The 22143-nt window shown below is 33.7% G+C and overlaps 1 protein-coding gene across 1 annotated transcript in view; it reads left to right on the top strand.

The window, feature by feature from the left end:
• Nucleotides 1-21603, top strand: part of LOC123197667 (ferredoxin-dependent glutamate synthase, chloroplastic-like) — a 29757-nt gene extending 8154 nt beyond the window's left edge. Inside the window, exons 6-33 of the mRNA XM_044612011.1 lie at nt 1037-1107; nt 1890-1986; nt 3409-3501; nt 5106-5251; nt 5905-6064; nt 7003-7113; nt 7239-7454; nt 8091-8248; nt 13638-13767; nt 14416-14474; nt 14564-14669; nt 15047-15143; nt 15736-15851; nt 16023-16220; nt 16354-16464; nt 16758-16997; nt 17091-17189; nt 17555-17650; nt 17738-17935; nt 18017-18091; nt 18303-18431; nt 18531-18629; nt 19383-19525; nt 19622-19715; nt 19985-20223; nt 20311-20389; nt 20824-20907; nt 20984-21603. Coding sequence (XP_044467946.1) covers nt 1037-1107; nt 1890-1986; nt 3409-3501; nt 5106-5251; nt 5905-6064; nt 7003-7113; nt 7239-7454; nt 8091-8248; nt 13638-13767; nt 14416-14474; nt 14564-14669; nt 15047-15143; nt 15736-15851; nt 16023-16220; nt 16354-16464; nt 16758-16997; nt 17091-17189; nt 17555-17650; nt 17738-17935; nt 18017-18091; nt 18303-18431; nt 18531-18629; nt 19383-19525; nt 19622-19715; nt 19985-20223; nt 20311-20389; nt 20824-20907; nt 20984-21145 — 3606 coding nt within the window. The 3' untranslated portion in view covers nt 21146-21603. The remainder of the gene's footprint in view (nt 1-1036; nt 1108-1889; nt 1987-3408; nt 3502-5105; nt 5252-5904; nt 6065-7002; nt 7114-7238; nt 7455-8090; nt 8249-13637; nt 13768-14415; nt 14475-14563; nt 14670-15046; nt 15144-15735; nt 15852-16022; nt 16221-16353; nt 16465-16757; nt 16998-17090; nt 17190-17554; nt 17651-17737; nt 17936-18016; nt 18092-18302; nt 18432-18530; nt 18630-19382; nt 19526-19621; nt 19716-19984; nt 20224-20310; nt 20390-20823; nt 20908-20983) is intronic.
• The last annotated feature ends 540 nt before the right edge of the window (nt 21604-22143 follow it).

Genomic DNA, 22143 nt, shown 5'->3' with positions numbered 1-22143 from the left:
TACTGATTTTGGTTTCAGTCAACTAAAGTCTTCTGGCTCTATGCACTTTTTGGGTCTTAAATTCTTTTACAGCATAGGCCATTGTATTTGTGTTGTTGCTTTCAATCCATGATTTTCTTTGTTTGCTTTCCTACTTTTTGTTTCCATATAGTTCTTTTAACTTATAATTAATGTGCACCATTCAATGTATATGATCAACACTCTTCCACTTGTTACTTTTAATGAATTTATTTGATAGATTGTAAATTAAGGTACAACTTAGTCATGAAATGTTAAAAAAAAAGAACACAAGTCTAATTTTTGTTCAGTTTGGAGATATTAAGTAGGAACTTGCAATTATGCTTTATAGACAAATTGGTATTATGCATTATATATGTTATAAAAAAATAAAAGCAAAATATGCTGATATGTATTTTTAAAAAATAGAGAAACATCCTAATTAATAATTGATAAAATCAATATTTTGAAAACTAAAAGATAAAAAACAAAATTACTAAAAAAAAAAAAATTGAAAAGCTGACATCTTTTCTCTTTTTATTTCTATTTATTTGATTTGAATGTTTTTAAATTTATTTAATAAAAATGGTTGTCCTTTCTCTATTTTAAATATGCAATTTTTTGTATTTTTTAACAATTTTAAAAGTGGTTTTCTATTTTTATTTTATTGTATTATTTTATGGTTATTTTTGTTTTTATTGTTATTTTTAATATATAAACATTGAAATCAAACAAGTTTTCTTAATTTCTAACTTTTTTTTTCTTTTTGTTTCTCCAATCTTTTGTGATTTTCCTTAAGTTTTTTTTTTTTTTTTGAAAATTTGAAGATAAAAACCAAATCAATAACTTTGGGTTTTGAAGTATTTTTGTTATTTTCTGTTAAAGTTGACAGTAAATGAAGGCTAAATATCCCTAAATTTATCAAAATGAAACTTGTGTTCATCTTCTGTCATTTTATGAACAGGTTGTACCTAGATTTATTTAATTTAATTGATCATTGTGTGGCCAATACTGAAATTGTTTTTTTTTTTTCAATTAGGTAGTTGATTTTTATGACTATTACAAGGGTCAGATGGAATCTTGGGATGGGCCTGCCTTACTTTTATTCAGGTAACAATATCAGTAGCATACTAATAGTTTTTTTCTGATATTATAAAATTGCAGAATACCAAAATCTGTGACAAGGATGGGAATTTTGTCATCTTTTTTGGTAAAAAGTCATATTTGTTGAGAAAAAGGAAACAAAACTGGCCCTAATTGCAATTACAATTTTTGGTTGAGAAGAGCTGGAAAATTTGGAACTTGTGGTGAAAGGTGCCATCAGGATTAGTCAGTGGTTTAAGAGCAATGTAGTTATTGTCTGCTTTGATTAGTAACTAAATTTATTGAATGTACTTTAGTTGCAAAGTGAGACTTTTTGGAATTAAGTATTGGCTTTTTTTTTTTTAAATAATAAAACTATTTTAGCGTTTGACTGATCATGATACTGGCTCTTAGTTTAAGATGGCTGATTGAAATTAAAATAAATATTGTTTGCTTTTGTTTATTTAATTTAACTAGTAAAAAAGGCAATATGATGAAACAACAAAATAACTTTATGATGAACTCCTCCTGGTGTGGTGTTATCTTCACATCCATGTGAAGTGAAATTGAATTTGTGGAAAATTGTAGCATGCTTTGGGCTGCCTTTAAGAATTTAAAAGTACATTTTATGTTACAAATAATCTGGAAAGCAGTTCATTCATAAAAGCATTTCTATTTCATATTTTTGTCTGTCTGTTTCTTTTCTTTTCTCCCTGTTCTGATTATTGTTTTCTTTGAATCCTTGTTACTCCAATCCTTTTCAATTGATATCCTTTCTTCTGATACTTGTCTTTAATTCATCTGCACAGTGATGGAAAAACTGTTGGTGCTTGTCTCGATAGAAATGGACTTCGCCCTGCAAGATATTGGCGAACGATTGACAATGTTGTGTATGTTGCATCTGAGGTGTGTTATTTATCTTTAACTATTTGTTGTAACTCATCTTTAAAAAATCAGCATAGGGTTTTGAATAGTTGATGCACAACTTTCCCAAGCATATTATAACTAATTAATTGACTAAGTGAACTTTTTTTCCCTGACACTTTTGGGCTAATAGCTGAAAATCTCATTGGAAAAAATGCAGAATTGTATCCTCAGACTATCTGAAAACATGAAATTTGGTTGACTACTTAGAGATGGAGAACAAAAAATTATCATATATGAACAGATCAGATGGATCAAATCCCATAAGCTTGTTCAATTAAAGGTCAAGTAATTACATATTTATGGTATACACTACAGGAACAATCAAATATTAATAGGAGAGTCCCAGGACAGCACGATAAGCTTCACTACGGTAAATTTTAAATTATTTAAGTTATAATTTTAATAGCTTCAATCATAAGAGGAAAAAAATTTCTTGTGAAACAAAGCCAAATCAGCAAATTACCCCGGCTTGTTAATTCAATACTAAAGCATTAAAGTAGAGAAATGCGGAGAAACAGAAGGGAAGAAGAGAAGTTTGAAAGAGACAAGAACATAAATTAGATAGGAAATAATTAGAAGAAAAAGGAAGCAGCTAGAGAGAGATTGAGAAGAAAATTGTTCAAACATCATGTCATTTCAGTGGGCAATATATTCTCCAACGGCAAAAGAGACACCCTTTTTTAGTGTTCAAGTCCTGAACAAAAAGGGAATAAAGTCCCCTTCAAATAAGCAAAAATCTCATTAAAATAAGAAAAGTAATAGTTGGGAATCTAAATGTCTTCTAAAGTGGTAATGATCCAATTCAAATAAGTAGGAACCTTAAATAAAAAATTAAAATAATTAGATAGATAAATAATAAGCTTTTGGGTCTACTTTAAGTGGGAAATGGACTATGGAACTATTCAAATCTGGTTGTGGGTAGAGTTGAGAAAATATTGGAGTGTCTAAAGAGAGTCTGTCTGTCTACAGGTGGGAGACTTAGGTTGCATTTACTATATGTTAATTTATTGAAATTTGAAGATAATTGGACGGTTTAAAATCTGAATAAAAGAAAATGACTAGATTTGATATTTTTTTTTTTTTTGGGGGTAGGTTCTAGATCTAATATGTTTATTGTTTAGTTTTGATGATCTGATTAAAATTTAACATTTTGATATGTTCTTATTTCCTATGGGTAAAAAAATTAGTGATCTTTAGGTTTTGGGTTTTGCATTGTTTGTTCTGTACAATTCTAGTAAATTTTTATGTTAGTAGTATTTTTTTAATCTCCTAATGGATTATTTCTTTATTTAATGTGGTTGATGAGGTTTCTGTATTCATGTCCTGTCTTGAACATCTTGAAGCTGTTGCTGTTCTATGTTTGTTTTGCATTATCTAACAGTAATTTCTTGTGCTATCTAGGTTGGTGTTGTACCGGTTGATGATGCAAAAGTTACCATGAAAGGCCGGCTAGGTCCTGGAATGATGATAGCTGTTGATTTACAGAGTGGTCAGGTTTGTGCAGCTATTTCTCTTGGTGTAACTAAGTGCATACTCTTCTGGGAAAATATTTTATATTCATTAATTTTCAACCATTAATATATCATTTACCTATTATCATTTATCTTAAAATTATAAATACATATCATATAGGAATAAATTGTTACCATTAATCATGACAGAGAGTTCCTCTGTGTTGTTATGAATAATATTTTCTTCATTTACATATTTCATTTTTTTAAAGTAGAAACATACTATATCATTGACTGAATTAATTACGAAAGAGTGAACAAGTTGTCAACAGAAGTAAAGAGCCATCTAAAGGAAACACAAATTACTTAAAATTCTGTATTGTATAGATTGATCAACTTGAACATTAATGCCTGTAGTATGAAATTAACCCAAAACCCTTTCTAGTCTAAGTGTATAAAGAAAAAAGAAGTATCTTGAAAGTTTTTTGAGACTGATGCCCAAAAGGAAGTATGGCAATTTTATCCCACAAAATAATTTTGTTATTTACACATCCATCTTCAAAGATTGTTTTGTTATTTTCTTGCCAAAGCAGCCAAAAAGTAGCTAAAATAACACAATTCCACAAGACTTTGGCCGTATCTCCTTATGAAAGTAAAAGTGTGTTACGAAAGAAAATCACTACTAGAGGCTGGAATGACTGACTTAAAATTTTCTGCCTGGAGAAGTTTTACTTGTAATATTTAAGAAAAGGATACAATGCAAAAAGAGTCAAATCAGAAGATGCCATATTCCTTTTGCATAAAACATAATCGGAAGGGGACAGATACCAATTAGGAAACCTTTGAACATCACGTTTAATCATTTTTACAAGAGAGATGGTTTGTCGTAAAAATCTTGACTTACAACACACTGGGTTCCAAATCATGTGGGCTGGTTGAAAAAGCTGAGAATCTCATCACTGACTAGCCGATTGAGGGAGGATTCACATGAAAACATTGTAGAAGGGTTGAGCTTTCAAACTGTTTCCTCTCTCAGCTTAATAAGGGATAATTGGTCCACCAAAGTGAAGAGGCTTGTGATTCTTGATTGTCCTTCAATCTGCTCAGTCTTCTATCAGTTACTCATTTTATTCACTAGCTGGTTTGCAAAAATTCTAAAAACGTTAACCATTCTGATGCAAATTTAATGCTGATTAGGATAGTTGACCTTTGTGGGCCTTTTTCTGTTGGCTTGAAACAAATTTCAGTGGTGTTTAAGTATTGTACATGTACTACCTTTCTATGAAGTTCAGACAAGGTCTCTTGACTATATCTGAAATTGTCAATATTAACAATCTTTTGTCTAATTGGTATGATATTTCGTTTACATTCCTGTTGTGTTTATGAGGTTGTTGTCTGCTTTCAGGATGAAAACAAGATGGAAGTGATTATTTATACATGCTCCTTTGATGCGAATTCTACCTTCTGAAATATACAAATAACAGATCATGTGATATTAGGGGTCTTTTGTTTGACTTTTTTCTGTTGTATTTAAATTCTCTTCTTGACTTCTTTTCTTAAAATGATGTTCTTTAGTTCAGAAAGGATGCAATCACCCCTGCGCTTGCATTAAATTTTTATTTTATGTCTAAAACTTGTTATATGAAGGTTTACGAGAATACTGAGGTTAAAAAGCGAGTAGCTGCATTAAATCCCTATGGAAAGTGGCTCAGTGAAAAGATGCGATCCTTGAAGCCTGTAAACTTCCTTTCAATGACAGTTTTGGACAATGAATCAATCTTAAGACATCAACAGTAAGTATTTTTATTTGTATTGAATTTTAATTGAATGGGTTCTGCGCACTGGTGAATCTGGATGGTTTCTTTCTTTATAATTTTTACTTATTTTTTTTATAAGCAGTAGAAAAGATGAATCATAATAGGAAAGAAGGAAAAAGTTATAAGTTTTGGTGTCCACATCTTAAGCAAAAACTTTTATTAAGATCAGTATCTTGTTTATGTGAAAATCAATCTACACAATCTGTAACTCTGTGTAGATTGATAATGAGAACACTTTTCTGACTGCTGCAAAAGCAGCTGTCTGGACCTATAGTTTAAGAAACAACCCATTCCCAGTTCAGATGAAGTAAGAAAAATGATGTATCTTGAAACTCTTTAAGACATACTCTAGAAAATTCAGTGTTTTGAAATTAAATTTCAACCCTTTTGACAATGGAAGTCTTAACATGCACGAATCAAAATTTATTCTACAAGCACTAACAAACTCTCTCCTTTTCTTTTAAAAACATGTTTGTTTTTTCTTATCAACTCATTCAAATGATATCCAAGAATAATTACTTCCACCATGAGATGTGTTTCATTCATTTTTGCCTTGATGTACAAATTTGGTTTTGTTCTATTGAACTATCACATCTTGGTTCTCATTGTATGGAATATTGATGGATCAGGGCTTTTGGCTATTCTAGTGAGGATGTTCAAATGGTTATAGAGACTATGGCTTCCCAAGGGAAGGAGCCTACATTTTGCATGGGAGATGACATTCCATTGGCAGTGTTGTCTCAGAGGCCACATATGCTTTACGATTACTTTAAGCAACGATTTGCACAGGTTTGTTGAAATTATATTATCTTAAATGAAATTTTAGTGGATGTTATAATATTGGGCCTGGTTTTAAGTGGCATTATCTGAGTTTTGTTTGATTTTACTGGGTGCTTGATTTCCGCATTTTTTGAACTTTTACCTGTAATACCTTACATGACATTTTTTTCTTGCTTTGATTTCTGCACTCACTACTCTCTGATATAGTTAGTTACTGTGAAATGATGGCAAGATCTAGGGTTGTGGAAGTCATAGTACCTAAACCTTTCCTAGTTTTCTTACTGAAAATGCCTCCTAACAAATAATGTGTCTGCAGAGTGTACATGTTAATATGTAATTATTTATTTACTACTTATTTTAGTTATTATAGTTTGTAATGACTAAAGTTTACATTGACGTGCATTGTGTTATATGATATTGATAGACAATTCCTTGCAAGTCAACAAACTTAAATTTAATATCATTGGTAGTATGTAGAATATAGACACTACCGAGTTGTCCTAGCAAGTGAAACTTTGTTCTTCAACTCATGAGTTGCTTGCTTGGAAGCCCATTCCTAAATTTGCTTTGATAGGCTCCACTTAAGTGTCATTCAGTAATGAGATCATTGCATACAATACACTTGGCATCCTATGATCTGGAAAGACCAATAGCAATGTGAGATACATAAAATATGTGAAGCATTGGAGGTTGGATGTAGTAAGATTGCTTATGTGTTAGCATTAGTGGACAATTAGATTTCCTTATGTTCTTCCAACAGGATATGCATTTGTTTGTGTACCTGCTGATTAGCAAGAAGACTTAATGAGTGAATTCTTTCAGAAAACTAGGTTGTGTTATTTGGGTGTTGTTATACTTTGAGAAAACTAGGTTGTTTTATTTGCTATTTCTTTTGTTTTATGAATAGGCTTGTTTTTTTTTAATGCCCATGCACTATGTGTGTTCAGGTTACAAATCCAGCCATTGACCCGCTTCGAGAAGGATTAGTTATGTCTCTTGAATTTAATATTGGGAAACGAGGAAACATTTTGGAGGTTGGACCTGATAATGTTTGCCAGGTTCAATAGCATCTTCCTTTTCCTCTCAATCACATTTTCTGTTTATTATGCTTCTGATTGAAATCAATTAATGTCATAGTTGGAATTATGTAATATTTATGGTTGTATTTCTTTAATCAAATCAGGTTAGTTTGTCTAGTCCCGTGCTAAATGAAGGAGAGCTTGAGTCGTTGCTGAAGGATCCTTTCTTGAAACCACGAGTCTTACCTATATTTTTTGATATACGAAAAGGAGTTGAGAATTCTTTGGTAAGGACACTCCACAGGCTTTGTGAAGCTGCTGATGAAGCTGTTCGAAACGGTTCCCAACTGCTTGTTCTGTCTGACCGTTCTGATGAGTTGGTAAGCTTCCTCTTAGTTTCTCAATATATTCATGTGGATTTTTTATGACATTCAGTACTGAAACCTATTTAGAAATCGCTAATACTGTGAAAAGTAAGTTGCCTAGTTTTTTATTTCATAATCATAAAATGTCTCAGCATTTGCTGCTGCATTTTTCATTACAACAAAATTTCTGTTTCCCGATCATTTTGCTGTATTAAGCTTTTTTCTGTCTTATTTCTAGTCAGTAGATTTGAGGATTTTGCTTTTATGTTCTTTTCTTGCATGTTGCTCCAAAAATTCAAATTAAATTGGTTAAATTTTTTAAATGTTAAATTTTATACTATTTTGAATGTGGTTAACATGCATCATTGTATAATTAAATCTGCTGCAGTAAATATATAAGCCTTACAAATGAAAGTTATAGTTTGGCTTAGTTCTTATTTCCACTCAAGTAGTGGCTTGTTGTTACACTTCTGGTTGCATTGATGGCTGCATACTTTAATTCTTCCTGTACAGGATGGAGTAAACAATTGTCCTTTTTACTTCCTTGGAAGCATGTGGATGATTGTTGAATTAAATTCTTGTACTCATATGTTCTTGAGGATGAACGTCTTGTTTCTCTGCTATTTCTTATTTATATTGTTTCTCTGCCAGGAACCAACTCGACCTGCAATCCCTATTCTTCTTGCCGTAGGAGCTGTCCACCAGCATCTTATTCAGAATGGCCTGCGAATGTCAGCTTCGATTGTGGCAGACACTGCTCAGTGCTTCAGCACACATCAGTTTGCCTGTTTGATCGGATATGGGGCAAGGTTATTTCTTCATTCTAAAACTAATTAAACATTTGTTTCTCTTTGTTTGTTTTTATTCAAATTACCTCAAGCATTTAAATCATGCAGTGTGATCTTTATATCTCAAAATTTTGTATTAGGGTAATTTCATGTGACCTTCCGTGAGGTTGGGGAAAGTTTTAATTAGATTCAAAAGTTTTTAAATTGGAAGGAGCCTCTCCTTAAATTCATTAAATAAGAAGTATTGGCATATATTATAGGAGTAACAGTGTTATTAAGGATGAAAATTTTATATTATTAATGGCTTTGTGGGGAGGTCTCCTTGCTGTTTAAGTGGTTGTTTGTGAGAACCTAAAAAATCGGTATTAAAGTGCTCACGATTTTGAGGATGGAAAGAGTCGATAATGAAGGACGATCGTAGATTGTGGAGGTTCGTCCGACGATTGTGAAAGCAAGGAAGACTCAAACAATGACTATGAATGGAAGTCATAGATTGTTCTTATGGTGGAGAAAGATGATTTGGATGATAATGACATCCTAATCGTATTCAAAGAGGAAATAGAGGGTTGAGATAGAAAATTTCGATGACAAGGAGAAGAATAAATCAGATGTGTTTGACATTTAATTGACAAAAATGAACATTGGTCTATACTGGACAAGAGAATGAGACGAGAAAGAAGAAGATTCAGAAACCCATATAACTAATTCCAAGCCTAACTCATTAAACCCAAATATATTACAATTAAACCCACCACAAATATTATGCCCCTATCTAAACAACTGCCAACTCACTCTTTCTCATCTATTCAAGACAATCCAAACTCAATTAAATCCAATAATACCCACATTCAATCAAATCAACCCATACAATAATAATTCAAGCCTGAGCTAGAACCAAAACCCAATTGACTCACACCAACCCACATATCACATACAACCACCCAAACCAATATCAACCCATCCCCCTTATCCCTAAATAGACCTATCCTAACTTGAACCCATACAATTCAACCCAACCTCATTACATAATTAACTCCAACCAAGCTAACCAAGCCCAACCCAAACACTTATTACCTAATATGACCCGAATTCAATTTAATTCAAGTCAAACCCAACTCACACTTCGTTCAATTATTCTGAAATACTAGTTCAATACTCAAGCTTCCACTACTTCACCTCCACTCTCCACTCTGGTGGACAAGAAGGGAACATATTTAATTGGGATAGGAGTTTTTGACAAAAACGTAGTAGATTTTGATGATCAAAACGGGGACATTGGCCATGAGTCGACAACTTCTGACGATTCTATAAATTAGTTGGTACGCCAAAAGGGTGAATTGATAGAATTTGGTGACAATGAACTGCCAAAAATTAGTCAGTCAACACAAATGATGAAAATTGAGATGATCATTGGAGGGGACCTTGGTGTGTTTCTTTTGTTGTGAGAAAAATGAGAAAAAAAATTAAATTAGGATTGAGTGCAATAGAAGCCGAAGGAAAAAATGGGAATATTTATGAGACCCGACTTGATTACGAAACTCGACCCAATTAGAATTAGGAATGCAATTTTTTTTTACACCCTAGTCCATCTAAACACACCCTTTTTATTTCAAACAATTTTCCCACAAACCAAATAATTCATTCATCCAACCCAATCCACTCAAACGAACCCTAACCCAACAACCCAACCCAAATTTGAGTTTCTAAGCCCAATGTTTTTTTTTTTTGAACATTCCAAACTAAAGTAGCCTAACTCAAATTCAATTAAATAAAACTCACTCAACCTAATTCACACACAAACCTGCATAGGCCAATTCCATAAACAAATCTAACCCATATTCCTTGAATCTCACATAACCTAGTTACAAAAATGATTCAAACTCAGGTTTACCTATCCAAACTGTTGAGTTATATATAGTTATTGTTGAATTGTATACAACTATAAAAGGATTAAAATCAAACTATACTAAGATTAGAATCTGTAAAGTAGGAAATTAGTTTATTGTGCTTCCAATTATAGCTTATTGTAACAGTGTATTAGGATGTATTCTATTAACTATAAAATATACAAAAATTATTCAAACCAATATTTCACATGGTATCAAAGCTAGAAAGTCAGAAGCCCTAATTTTTTTTTGGCAAAGCTCAAACAAACCAAGCAAAATCATCCAAATAATTCTAATCCAACCTAGTCCAACGCCTTAAATCATTTTAACTCAAATTGTTGGGTCTCGGGTTTATATTCCATGCAAGAGGAAGGCCTAAATGAACAGCGAAAAGGGAGACAAGGAAATGAGTAAACCTAGCAGCTTGAAACTCAAATAGGTGGCAAGTTTACAAGAATTAGTGCAGCCAACCATAGTGAAGCAATAAGACACTTTTGTGAGAGGTTTGTTAGTTGAGAGCAACAAAAAGGAGGAAACGTAGAATAAGGAGTCAAGTGAATTTTGGAAGAAAATAGAGCAGGTTAGAAGGGAGAGAAAGGGCCTCTCTAAGAGCTTAGGAACTGCTACTGTGAGTTGTGTTGTTTTGGTGTACGATAGCTTTATCTGTTTTGGATATTACTGTGCAATTGTTGAATTTGAACTTTTGCAATTAGCTTCTACAGTGGTATGAACTTGTAAAGATGTAACTTTTGTAATATGTTTTGTTGATATGTACTGACTGTTAATTCATAGTTAAACTTGGAAATGTTTGAATGAGTCGTGGAGAACGGAAGAATAATGCAATAGCAGAAGATATACAATATTAAAAGTAAAACTTTGTTGCAGAAAGTTTGTGTACATTATCTTGGGATTGCAATACATTTATTAGAATCTTCATCATTTTGGAGAGCTGTTGCCGAATTCTACCTAGCTACCTAACACAAATCCCTTTGTGTACAATCCGTTTCCTTCTCCAAATCAACCGATTTTCTTTGCACTACTTAGGCAACCCTCACATCATTCTACCACTTCAGTCAAGTCCACATTCAAATCCTCAAAATCCAGTAAACTCACCACTCCTCTCCATCACACTATCCTGAACAAACATCTATTTTCTTATCAACAACAATCATAATAGTTCCCAAAATTTTATTGTAACCTTAATGACAATCTTGACAAGCCATCACACAATGGCTGAAGGTCTTGTACTTTGGGGAGTCATACATATCCATATTGGCAAAATTGTCATCGCCTCATGTAACAATTTCATCTGATCGGGAGTCATACATATCCATAATAAGTTCCTCATGTAACGAGACAACTTATTATGGCCCATGTCTTCGTTTTTTTGAACACCCACATTTGGATATGAGCTCCCGATTGGAATTTCATGAGTTCTACCCTTTTTGGAAAGAGAATATCCTTCCACACAAGGTTGTTTTGGTTGAACCAAAGTTTTCAAAAGTTGGTGGTCTTTGTTTGTATCGATTAAATCAAAATCAAGGCGAATCTTGTTATGGGTGACTTTAAGCATGAATGTTATCCATTTTAGATTCTTGTCTTTGAGGAAGACAAAAGTTGGCAAGGTGCAACTTTAAAAAAGCTGAAGGATGAAAATGGTATAATTGTGTGATTTGTTATAGAAGCAGTGCAAATTATGGAAACATTTCAGACACGGAGATTGACAATGAAAAGAGGTAGCATAATGACTTCATTGCTTTTGATGGTCATGTGGAGACACCAGAGATGCATCCAAGAAAGATAAAATCTTTCTATGTGCATTCTTTGGAGATTTTGAATGCTGAGTTTTATGTTAAGGTCATTGATGATGTATATGTTAACATTGTTGCCCTCGAAGCCATGTTTTCTTTGCAATTGCTGAACCTCATGTTTATATTGGATGCATGAAACCTAGTGAAGTCTTTTCTGAACCATTTAATTTTTTTAAGTTCAATTTTCTTAATTTTGGTTATGCAAAATATCCAATTATTGTTAGGGGTTTAGTTGAAATTAGATGACTTACTTATGGAATGGTGGGATGGTTGTTTGATGAGTTGCTATAATTCTCCTCTTTTCACTTTGAGGACAAGGTGAAGCTGAATGGGGAGGGTATCTATAGAACCCTAATCATTAGGATTTGGAATAGAGGGATCTAACCAACAAAGTGTGATAGAAAGGAGATGATTCGGGAAGATTTTAATGAGCACCTAGAAGGGCCACATGGCTTTTGATTATTAGGGAAGTATGGCAAATAGTTAGAGGGAAGAGAGAATGAAAGGGAGAGAGTGTGTGGAGGGAAAAAGAAGGATTATTGTGAAGGATATTTTGGGAGAAGGCTTTTGCTTTTTTGTGAGCGTACTAGCACTCTCAAATTAGCTAGATTATTGTTCTTAGTTTCCTCTCTTGTAATTTTATATCATTATCTTAGTTGAGTGCAAGGTTTGTTTGTGAGTAACAAAGAATTGTTTGAATATAACCTTGCAGTTTGTTCCTTTAGAGAAGATCTTAGACTAGGCTAACTGGTTGTTTGTGAGAACGTAATAAATATCTTACCAATAAAAAAAATAAGGAAAGAGAGTTGAAAAGTAGGGTTGGATTTGAACCGAGTCGAGCATGCCTTAAAAGTGTTTAAACTTGACTCATTTGAGAGGAACCGAACTTGAGTTCAAGCTTGAATCGAGTTTTAAGCTTGACTCAGTGCTGAAACGTTTTATATTTGAATACTTATTGATTAAAATAACATTGTTTTAGGCTATTTGTATCGAATTTTTCTGACTAGCGAGTTTGATGAGTCGAACATCCCTAAAGTTCGAGTTTGAAAATATTTAACTATTGGACTCGAACTTGGTTGAGCCGAACTCGTTCGAACTTGAACAAAATCTGCTCAAATCCAACCTTATGGGAAACAATATGTATTTTTTTTCTTGTTAATGTTTTAAGATCAGAGAGAAATAAAAGCAATGTAACTGTTGGTACGGAAAAATATTTGGCCATGCAATAATTTAGCAACCTTTTTATGGAAAGAAAGTCGTGCTTGAGGTACATGTAAAAGTGAAATGATTAACTTAAAACCTAGATAAATTGGCAACCTCTAACATGCATGATCAGAATTTTGAATAAACTTGCCAATTCGATCAGAATTTTTTCCTAGAGTAGATTACATTTATATAAGAGTTGGTGAGAAAATCCTTTTTGAATCACTGTACCTCCTTTTTTTTTTTTCAAAAAGAAATGCCATTTTATGCAAGTTGTGGAGCTTCATGTATGCCTATATTTTAATCAGTTTCAAACATGTTCAAAGCTACTCTATGGAATTGCCTTAGGAGGACATAGTGCCTAAACTGTGCCTATGTTCTTTCATTGTTTCCTGATCATAAATAACGATGCTTCCTCTTCTACCCCAAGTTCTAATACATTTTAAAATTGTTCTCGTCTTTGTTATTCTAAATATGCATTGATTATATTTGCTGAAATCATCTCTCCAGTGCTGTATGTCCATACTTGGCACTGGAGACTTGCCGACAATGGCGTTTGAGTACTAAGACAGTGAATTTGATGCGGAACGGAAAGATGCCTACTGTGACTATTGAACAGGCACAAACCAACTTTTGCAAGGTCAGTTTGCCAGTGATAGAAACCCTTTATTTTTGGCTATCAACATTGACCTTTCGTGGTTTTATTGTCTTTGATTAATTGCAGTTAAGGAATATTTACTCTGTATATCTTTAGCTTATTTATTTCTTTTTCTAGGGAATATACAGTCTTAGTTTATTTATTTTCTAATATTGTAAATGCCTTGGTCTTCACTACTTATGGTCTTACCTTTCTAAGCCATGCAATTACCATATGAACAGCCTTCTAGAAAGGTAGCAATTTGACTGTCTTTTTTTTCCCCTTGAAGATTCTAAAAATCAATTTGAAGCCACAATGCTATAACTGAGATGCAACTGAACGCTGTTAATATAAGAAAAGTGGTCTGAAAATATTCTGAAGTGTGTAAATGACATCAATGGGCAGAGGAGGTCGATTGAAAATGTTGAGAAGAATAAGAATGTTATTGTTAAACTTGTGAAAAGGATTATGCACACTCTAATGGCAGTTCTTTTATGCTTTCTTTCCAAAGCGTAGTCCCTATTTTTTTTTTCCTTTGATAAGTACAAAGCCTAGTTCACCTGCAACTTATCATTACTTCAATTGAATATGTTTTTGCTGATTATTCAATATATTTAAAGTAACTAAAATTTGTTCTTGTTATACTTCCAGGCTGTTAAATCTGGTCTTCTCAAAATTCTTTCTAAGATGGGGATTTCATTGCTTTCCAGGTGTAAATTTAAACTAAATATGATTTGCTAAGTTTTGTATGCCATGTGAGTTACATTGACATATTGATTTACTTGCATTTTGTGTTTAGTTACTGTGGTGCACAAATATTTGAGATTTATGGATTGGGGAAAGAGGTTGTCAATCTTGCATTTACTGGGAGTGTATCAACTATTGGCGGATTAACTTTCGATGAGGTTAGAGCACAGCAGAATCAGCAATCTTTGTCTCTACGTTGAACAATTTCTAAGATATTATGCATGATATGCAAACTTTCATACGTAGAAATTTCTTATGCTGTTGCATATAAACTCATTGATGTCTGGTTAATTTAAGATATCATGAAAAGTTTGTGATTAATATGTTTAATTGCTTCATAGTTGGAAAAACTATGTAAACATTAGGACTGTTGTGCTAATTTTATCAACAGAATAGTAATGAGCCTAGCTTAGACAAGTTACTTCCAAGTTTGTTGAACTAATATTTTATCTTAATCTTGAAGTTGTCACAACTCTTGACTCTTTTGATTTCATTGTTCTTTGACTTTGTTTTCTGAAATATTTCTTTCCTTCAGCTGGCAAGGGAAACATTGTCTTTCTGGGTGAAGGCTTTTTCAGAGGATACAGCTAAAAGACTAGAAAACTATGGGTTTATACAGTTTAGACCTGGAGGTATTCATTTTTTTTTTTTTATTAACATGTGTACATTTTATGCCACTTATAACTTACAATAACATAACTATGTTTAGATGCTTTTACGAGTTAATTCCTAAAATAATGGGAATTATATCTTGTAAAAGATAAAAACTTTAGGAAAATTTATCAAACAGAAACTGGGTCAGCATTCGTGATACTATTGGTACGAACTTATACTCTTGCTTCTTTGTGAACATGAGGGTGTAAATAATTTCAAGTTATTTTATTTATTTATTTTTTGCCTATTCAGAGAAAACTGTAAAGTTGTAGTGGCTTTATTTTCTCTTTATTTTTGTTATTTCGATGGACCTCTGGTTTTGTCTAACTTTCCTGTATTTTATTTATTGATTTAATTTTCTTCTGTTTCATATATTAATAATGTTTTAAAAGAAAACTATCTATAGCTTAACTAAAATGTGTATAATCCAAATGAACGTTTGAATTTCTTCTACTGTTAACAATGTTTGGTTTAACTGTTTATTTGGTACTTTGTCCTATTTCATAACATTATGAGCAACATTTCATTTGTTTTTCCATTTTTTTATATGTTTTTCAATGTTCTTTGAAGGTGAGTATCATGGAAACAACCCAGAGATGTCAAAGTTGCTCCACAAAGCTGTTCGCCAAAAGAGTGAAAGTGCATTCTCAATTTATCAACAGCATCTGGCTAACCGGCCGGTAAATGTGAGTTCTGAAGTTACATTATGCATTGATCCTTTTATATTTGGCCAATCTAATTATCAACTATGAAAACATTTGTGATTTGCATTGTTCTTTTTTGTTTTAAACTGTTAACTATAGGTTCTTTGCGACCTTTTTGATACATATTTTTTTGTTTTAAACTGATAACTATAGGTTCTTCGCGACCTTCTTGAGTTTAAAAGTGATCGTGCTCCAATTCCGGTTGGGAAGGTTGAACCTGCTACAGCTATTGTTGAAAGGTTTTGCACTGGTGGCATGTCACTTGGTGCAATTTCTAGAGAAACTCATGAAGCAATTGCCATTGCCATGAATAGATTAGGAGGAAAGTCTAATTCAGGAGAAGGTGGTGAGGTAGTGTGTTCACTTTCTAGTAAATTGTGATGCAGAGCAATCTTTAAACCATCTTTCTTTTGTGATACAAAAGTTGTAGAATTTTTATTGTGAATCAATATAATCTTGGATTTTAATATTACTTTGAATCCAGGACCCTATTCGCTGGAACCCACTTACAGATGTTGTTGATGGGTATTCTCCAACATTGCCACATCTCAAAGGTCTTCAAAATGGGGATACTGCTACAAGTGCTATTAAGCAGGTCATGTTACTCTGCTATTCTATGAAATGAGTATATTTAGTGTCCTAATTGATCTTTATAGGCTTTTGCTTTAGCTCTAAGAACCAGAACCTATTTGCTTGTTGTAAAATGTCCTTGTTACTCTCATGAAAGTGAATGCCTAAAAATTGAGGCCATTAACAGGAAGAAGTCTCTGGGTTGTTTTTTTTTTTTTTAAAGTATAAGAAAAAAGTAATAGAGACATGGTCTCTGCTCATGTATTTATTAGATGCAAGCTTTATTGAAAGACTCCTACTCCAATGCACATTCTTCAGGTTGCATCTGGTCGGTTTGGTGTAACCCCAACATTTTTGGTCAATGCTGATCAGTTAGAAATTAAAATTGCGCAAGGTGCAAAGCCTGGTGAAGGTGGTCAATTGCCTGGGAAGAAAGTGAGTGCATACATTGCAAGGTTGAGAAATTCTAAACCGGGTGTTCCTCTTATATCTCCTCCACCACATCATGACATTTATTCTATAGAGGATCTTGCCCAGTTGATCTTTGACCTTCACCAGGTAGTCATCTGCTCCATCAGGAATCTCCTTAAATATTATCTGTATTTCCAGTATATTGATAAGAATGACATCCGACATCTGTCTGACAAATAGGTCAATCCTAAAGCTAAGGTCTCAGTAAAGCTTGTAGCTGAAGCAGGTATCGGAACAGTTGCTTCTGGGGTTTCAAAGGGTAATGCTGATATCATACAGGTATTTAAACATGAATTTGTTTTATGTATGTCTGGTGTTGCAGTATCATCACCTTTTTGGCTATTTGGTGACACTTTCTCCGTTATTTGTCAATGTTTACACCCCTCTCAAGCAACAACTTTTGCCAGAAAATTTAGCTACAAATCTTTTGAATCATATGAATAATTGGACAATAATGTTACTGCATATAATTAGTGAATCCTTAAGCAAATAAATCATGGAAGGCTTTCTCTTCATTTATCCAGGATTCTTATTACTGTGTTCTTTCAACCATAGCAGTCTACTTTTTGATGCTCCGGTGATTTTATGTACTCCACTCTTGAGGAAGAACTCAAAGTTATTGAACAATATATCTAATTTTGCAGATATCAGGACATGATGGTGGAACTGGAGCCAGCCCTATAAGTTCTATAAAACATGCTGGTGGTCCTTGGGAACTTGGACTTACAGAAACGCACCAGGTGGTTATTCCTACAAATTGTTTCATCACTATTTCTTCTGATTTTGATACACTCTAGTAGCTATTGGTTAACAAAATTCTTTTGCAGACTCTCATTGAAAATGGACTTAGAGAACGGGTCATTCTCAGAGTTGATGGTGGCTTCAAAAGTGGAGTTGATGTGTTAATGGCAGCAGCAATGGGTGCTGATGAATATGGGTTTGGCTCTGTGGCAATGATAGCTACTGGATGCATTATGGCCCGCATTTGCCACACTAACAATTGTCCTGTTGGTGTTGCCAGTCAAGTATGAAACGAAACCACATTGTTATTTAATATTCACATTTTCTTGAACCTTCTAAATGATTCCCAATTCATTTTTCTACAGAGAGAAGAACTGCGAGCGCGGTTTCCTGGTGTTCCTGGGGATCTTGTGAACTTTTTTCTATATGTAGCTGAGGAGGTAATTCTATCTCCGAGAAGATTTTGGGGATTTTGCATTCATGTTCTCTCCCTAAGTTTTTATGTCAACTTTAGTATCCATGTTTGCGGCCAACTTTTCCTTTTCAATTTCTGTGCATTTGCTCCTGTCCTATTACCTTAATGATTTGAGGCACCACTGTAGTTCATGTTTGCTATTTTCTCAAATGCCTTTCTCTATTATGTTTGCCTAGGTTAGAGGTATGTTGGCACAGATGGGTTACGAGAAGCTAGATGATATAATTGGAAGAACAGATTTATTGAGACCACGAGATATCTCACTAGTGAAAACTCAGCATCTTGATCTCAGTTTTTTTCTCTCAGTATGTACAAACTACACTTATTTTCCTATCCTCTGTAATTCTATTGTGGACATACCTATTTAATTTGCTTACATGTAACATCATTCCTACTTCTTTCAGAATGCTGGTTTACCAAAATGGAGCAGTACAGAAATCAGGAATCAGGATGTTCATACAAATGGTGCTGTTCTGGATGACGTTTTGCTTGCAGATCCAGAGGTAACAAATAACTGATTTATAATGCCCCTTGGCTTGTGTTTGTCTGCATTGAAGTTGTTTGCGTGAATTTTATAATGTTGATCCACTGCTATGTGTTTTGCTTCCTTCCTTTATACATGTTTTGCTTGGATTGCTCTGCCAGCTGTTATGATTTCAACTTATATGTGGCTATGCCAATGAACATTTTGTTCTTTGGCTAGGATATTTGAACATAGTTTATCAGGTTCTAGATGAGAAGTTCCCAAAGTCCTGTCTTTTATTACATCTTTGTTCAGTTGAGTATACAAATAGCATGTGCTTAGGGCAACAGTGACTAGCTGCGATAATTTTAGGCACATGGTATTTTTATTTCTGGTGTTCCCACTTGTGTTGGCAGTAAGAAGGATAATACCTTTTCTGAGGGGAGCACAAGAGTGATCAGCTTCATAAAAAACTATGGAATCCAACAGGGCCTTGAATAGATTAGAAAAACGAAAATCTTATAGGCTGAATCATCTATCAATCCATCTTCCTCTGTGGTTAAGATAGGAAACATAGATTCTAAAACTGACCTTACTTGCTACAATACCTTAAAGGGACCTTTTACCTTTGAGAATTTAAAATGAAAATTTTTTTAGTGAAGCATTATTTGTTGAATTTGATGGTATTGTGAAAAATGTTACAAAATCATAATCAGTTTATGGTACTAATTTTTCAAAGATCTGTCAAGCATTGTTCCTGATGGCAACTCTTGTACGGACAATATAATTCCAGATATTTGATGCAATAGAGAATGAGAAAGTGGTCCGGAAAACAATTAAGATATACAATGTGGATCGTGCCGTTTGTGGGCGAATAGCAGGTGTGGTTGCAAAGAAATATGGTGACACTGGTTTTGCTGGGCAACTAAATATAACGTAAGATGTGCTGGGCATGTTAATAATGCAGTTTAAAAGATGCATATCTTGATATCTATTTAATCTATTGAGGCTAAATACTTTTCTTCCTGACAGTTTTACTGGGAGTGCCGGCCAGTCATTTGCTTGCTTTTTAACTCCTGGGATGAACATTCGGCTAATTGGAGAGGCTAATGATTATGTGGGAAAGGTATTCTAGTAAAATTTGTAGATGTTTATATTGTTCAAAAATTAGACTTGACAGGTTTTAAAAAATTGTCAGCGTATTAGTGGAGCATGACTCTCTTGAGCTTTCAGATTGTTAACTTGTGCAATATCAATAACTTATTTCATTCTAAGTCATATTAATATGGGAGAATATTTCTCAACTTTATGTTGAATTTTTTAATTGAATTGGTATGACTTTTACATTTGTTTATGCTTGGTAAAATGTGAAATGAGTGATATAAATTTGACAAGGGTATGGCTGGAGGTGAGTTGGTTGTGACTCCTGTTGAGAGCACTGGGTTTTGCCCAGAGGATGCAACTATAGTAGGGAATACATGTCTGTATGGAGCAACAGGTGGTCAAATCTTTGTAAGAGGGAAAGCTGGAGAGCGATTTGCTGTGAGAAACTCACTTGCTGAAGCTGTTGTCGAAGGCACTGGAGATCATTGTTGTGAATACATGACTGGTGGATGTGTGGTTGTCCTTGGAAAGTGAGTACAAGCCTGTTACTTATATTTTTCATAAATCTTACTTAGAGGAAATTAATGTTTGGGTAACTTCACTGCTGATTTTAACAGAGTGGGTAGAAACGTCGCTGCTGGAATGACTGGAGGTTTGGCATACATTATTGATGAGGACGACACTCTCATTCCCAAGGTTATTTCTGTTGCACCATACCTCTCTTTTCATTACTTATTTTAATAAAGTTTATGCAGTGGAAATAACTACTAGTGAACTGTGCATTCTTGACATGTATACATAATTCAAGCACATTGTATACTTGTGTGCTTTCCAGTATTAAACAATTTAGCTGTCATCTTTTGGCCAGAGTTGTAAGCAAGCTGTTACCTACGCCTTGATTCAAAATTAAACCTGACAAAATCTGAATTTCCTGTGTTGTACTCTTAGTTCCTGATAGCATGGAGAGTATTCTCACTGATGCGACAAAGATTTATGATTGTTTGTGCATTGTAAAAAATTTTCATCAAAATAAATCACTTCCTGTTGATGTTATGCTTTCTTTTCTTTTAAATTAATGTATCTGTTCTCACTCAGGAACTTCAAAGTATAACGTGTAAATCATTGAGCAGGTCAACAAGGAGATAGTGAAGATTCAAAGAGTGACTGCTCCAGTTGGACAGATGCAGTTAAAGAGCCTTATTGAAGCCCATGTTGTAAGTATGCATGCATGGACATAATATCACAGCTTTTTAACAATTTCTTCTTACTCTTAATACTCTTCTGGTGAAGGAAAAAACTGGCAGCGGTAAAGGTCAGACAATTCTTAAGGAGTGGGACACATACCTCCCACTGTTCTGGCAGTTGGTTCCACCTAGTGAAGAAGACACACCGGAGGCTTGTGCTGAGTATGAGAGAACAGCGACTGGGGAGGTAACATTGCAATCAGCGTAGGACAACTGAACAGGAACAAGGCAGGCGGAAAGTTCAACCCACCTTTGTACAGGTCAGACTCAAAGATTTGGGCTTTAATAAGCTGGAAATCTGCATAGAAGGGAAGGATTTTGAACGATTATGACACAAGGCAAGTGATCTTTGTTACTGAAGGAGAACCCTCAACTGTGAATCAATAAGCATTCATCTTAATAAGTGCTACAGTGTAGATCTTTGTTGCTGAAGGAGAACCCTCAACTGTCAATCAATAAGCATTCATCTTAATTAGTGCTACAGTGTAGTTGTACAGTGAAATATCACCAGATACTGTAAATTAAAGTTTTATGTTTTTGCATCCTGTCAAGGTTTGTATGTTTACTAACAGTTGTAGTTATACACCTTCATGGCTAGCTATTGCTGGTGATTTCGTATTATTTGTCTAATTGGTTTTCATCAATTGAAATTCCATCTTTGTTTTAGCCGTCGCTCTACTTATGTTAGGTTTCAGGTTGTGATTTTTCAAATACACACTATTAAAATAACCTATGAATATTTAAGTCAACTCATCTCATATTAAAAAAATAAAGGACAGTTGGACTGACCACAATTGACTTAATCTAAATGTGATTAACTAATTTTTTTAGTGTTAGACATATATGATCAAGTCATGACACTTTGATGAAAATGCACATATATAAACAAGTTCTAATTTGTTTTTTTTTTTTCAACTTTGAAATCACGTTTTGTCACCCCATGTATTCGCACTCACCATGCATCATTGTTTATCGAAACAAAGATTCGGCTATTTCACTCATTTTCCAACTATGAAAATGATATAAAAATGTTAGTAAGCAATTCCTCATTATGTATAAAAGTTTATAGTGTAGATATTCGAGCATTTAGTCATCTTAAATTTAATAATAAGTGCCACTTTAAGGTGTAAATGATGCCATGAGGCCATCAAGACAATATGGTGAATATCTAGTCAGCCTTGACAAATCAATAGAAAGAAATTTTCA

Source organism: Mangifera indica, chromosome 15 (genome assembly GCF_011075055.1).
Source record: "Mangifera indica cultivar Alphonso chromosome 15, CATAS_Mindica_2.1, whole genome shotgun sequence".
In the NCBI taxonomy this organism is placed as follows: Eukaryota; Viridiplantae; Streptophyta; class Magnoliopsida; order Sapindales; family Anacardiaceae; genus Mangifera; species Mangifera indica.
This window is presented reverse-complemented; position numbering and strand designations above follow the sequence as displayed.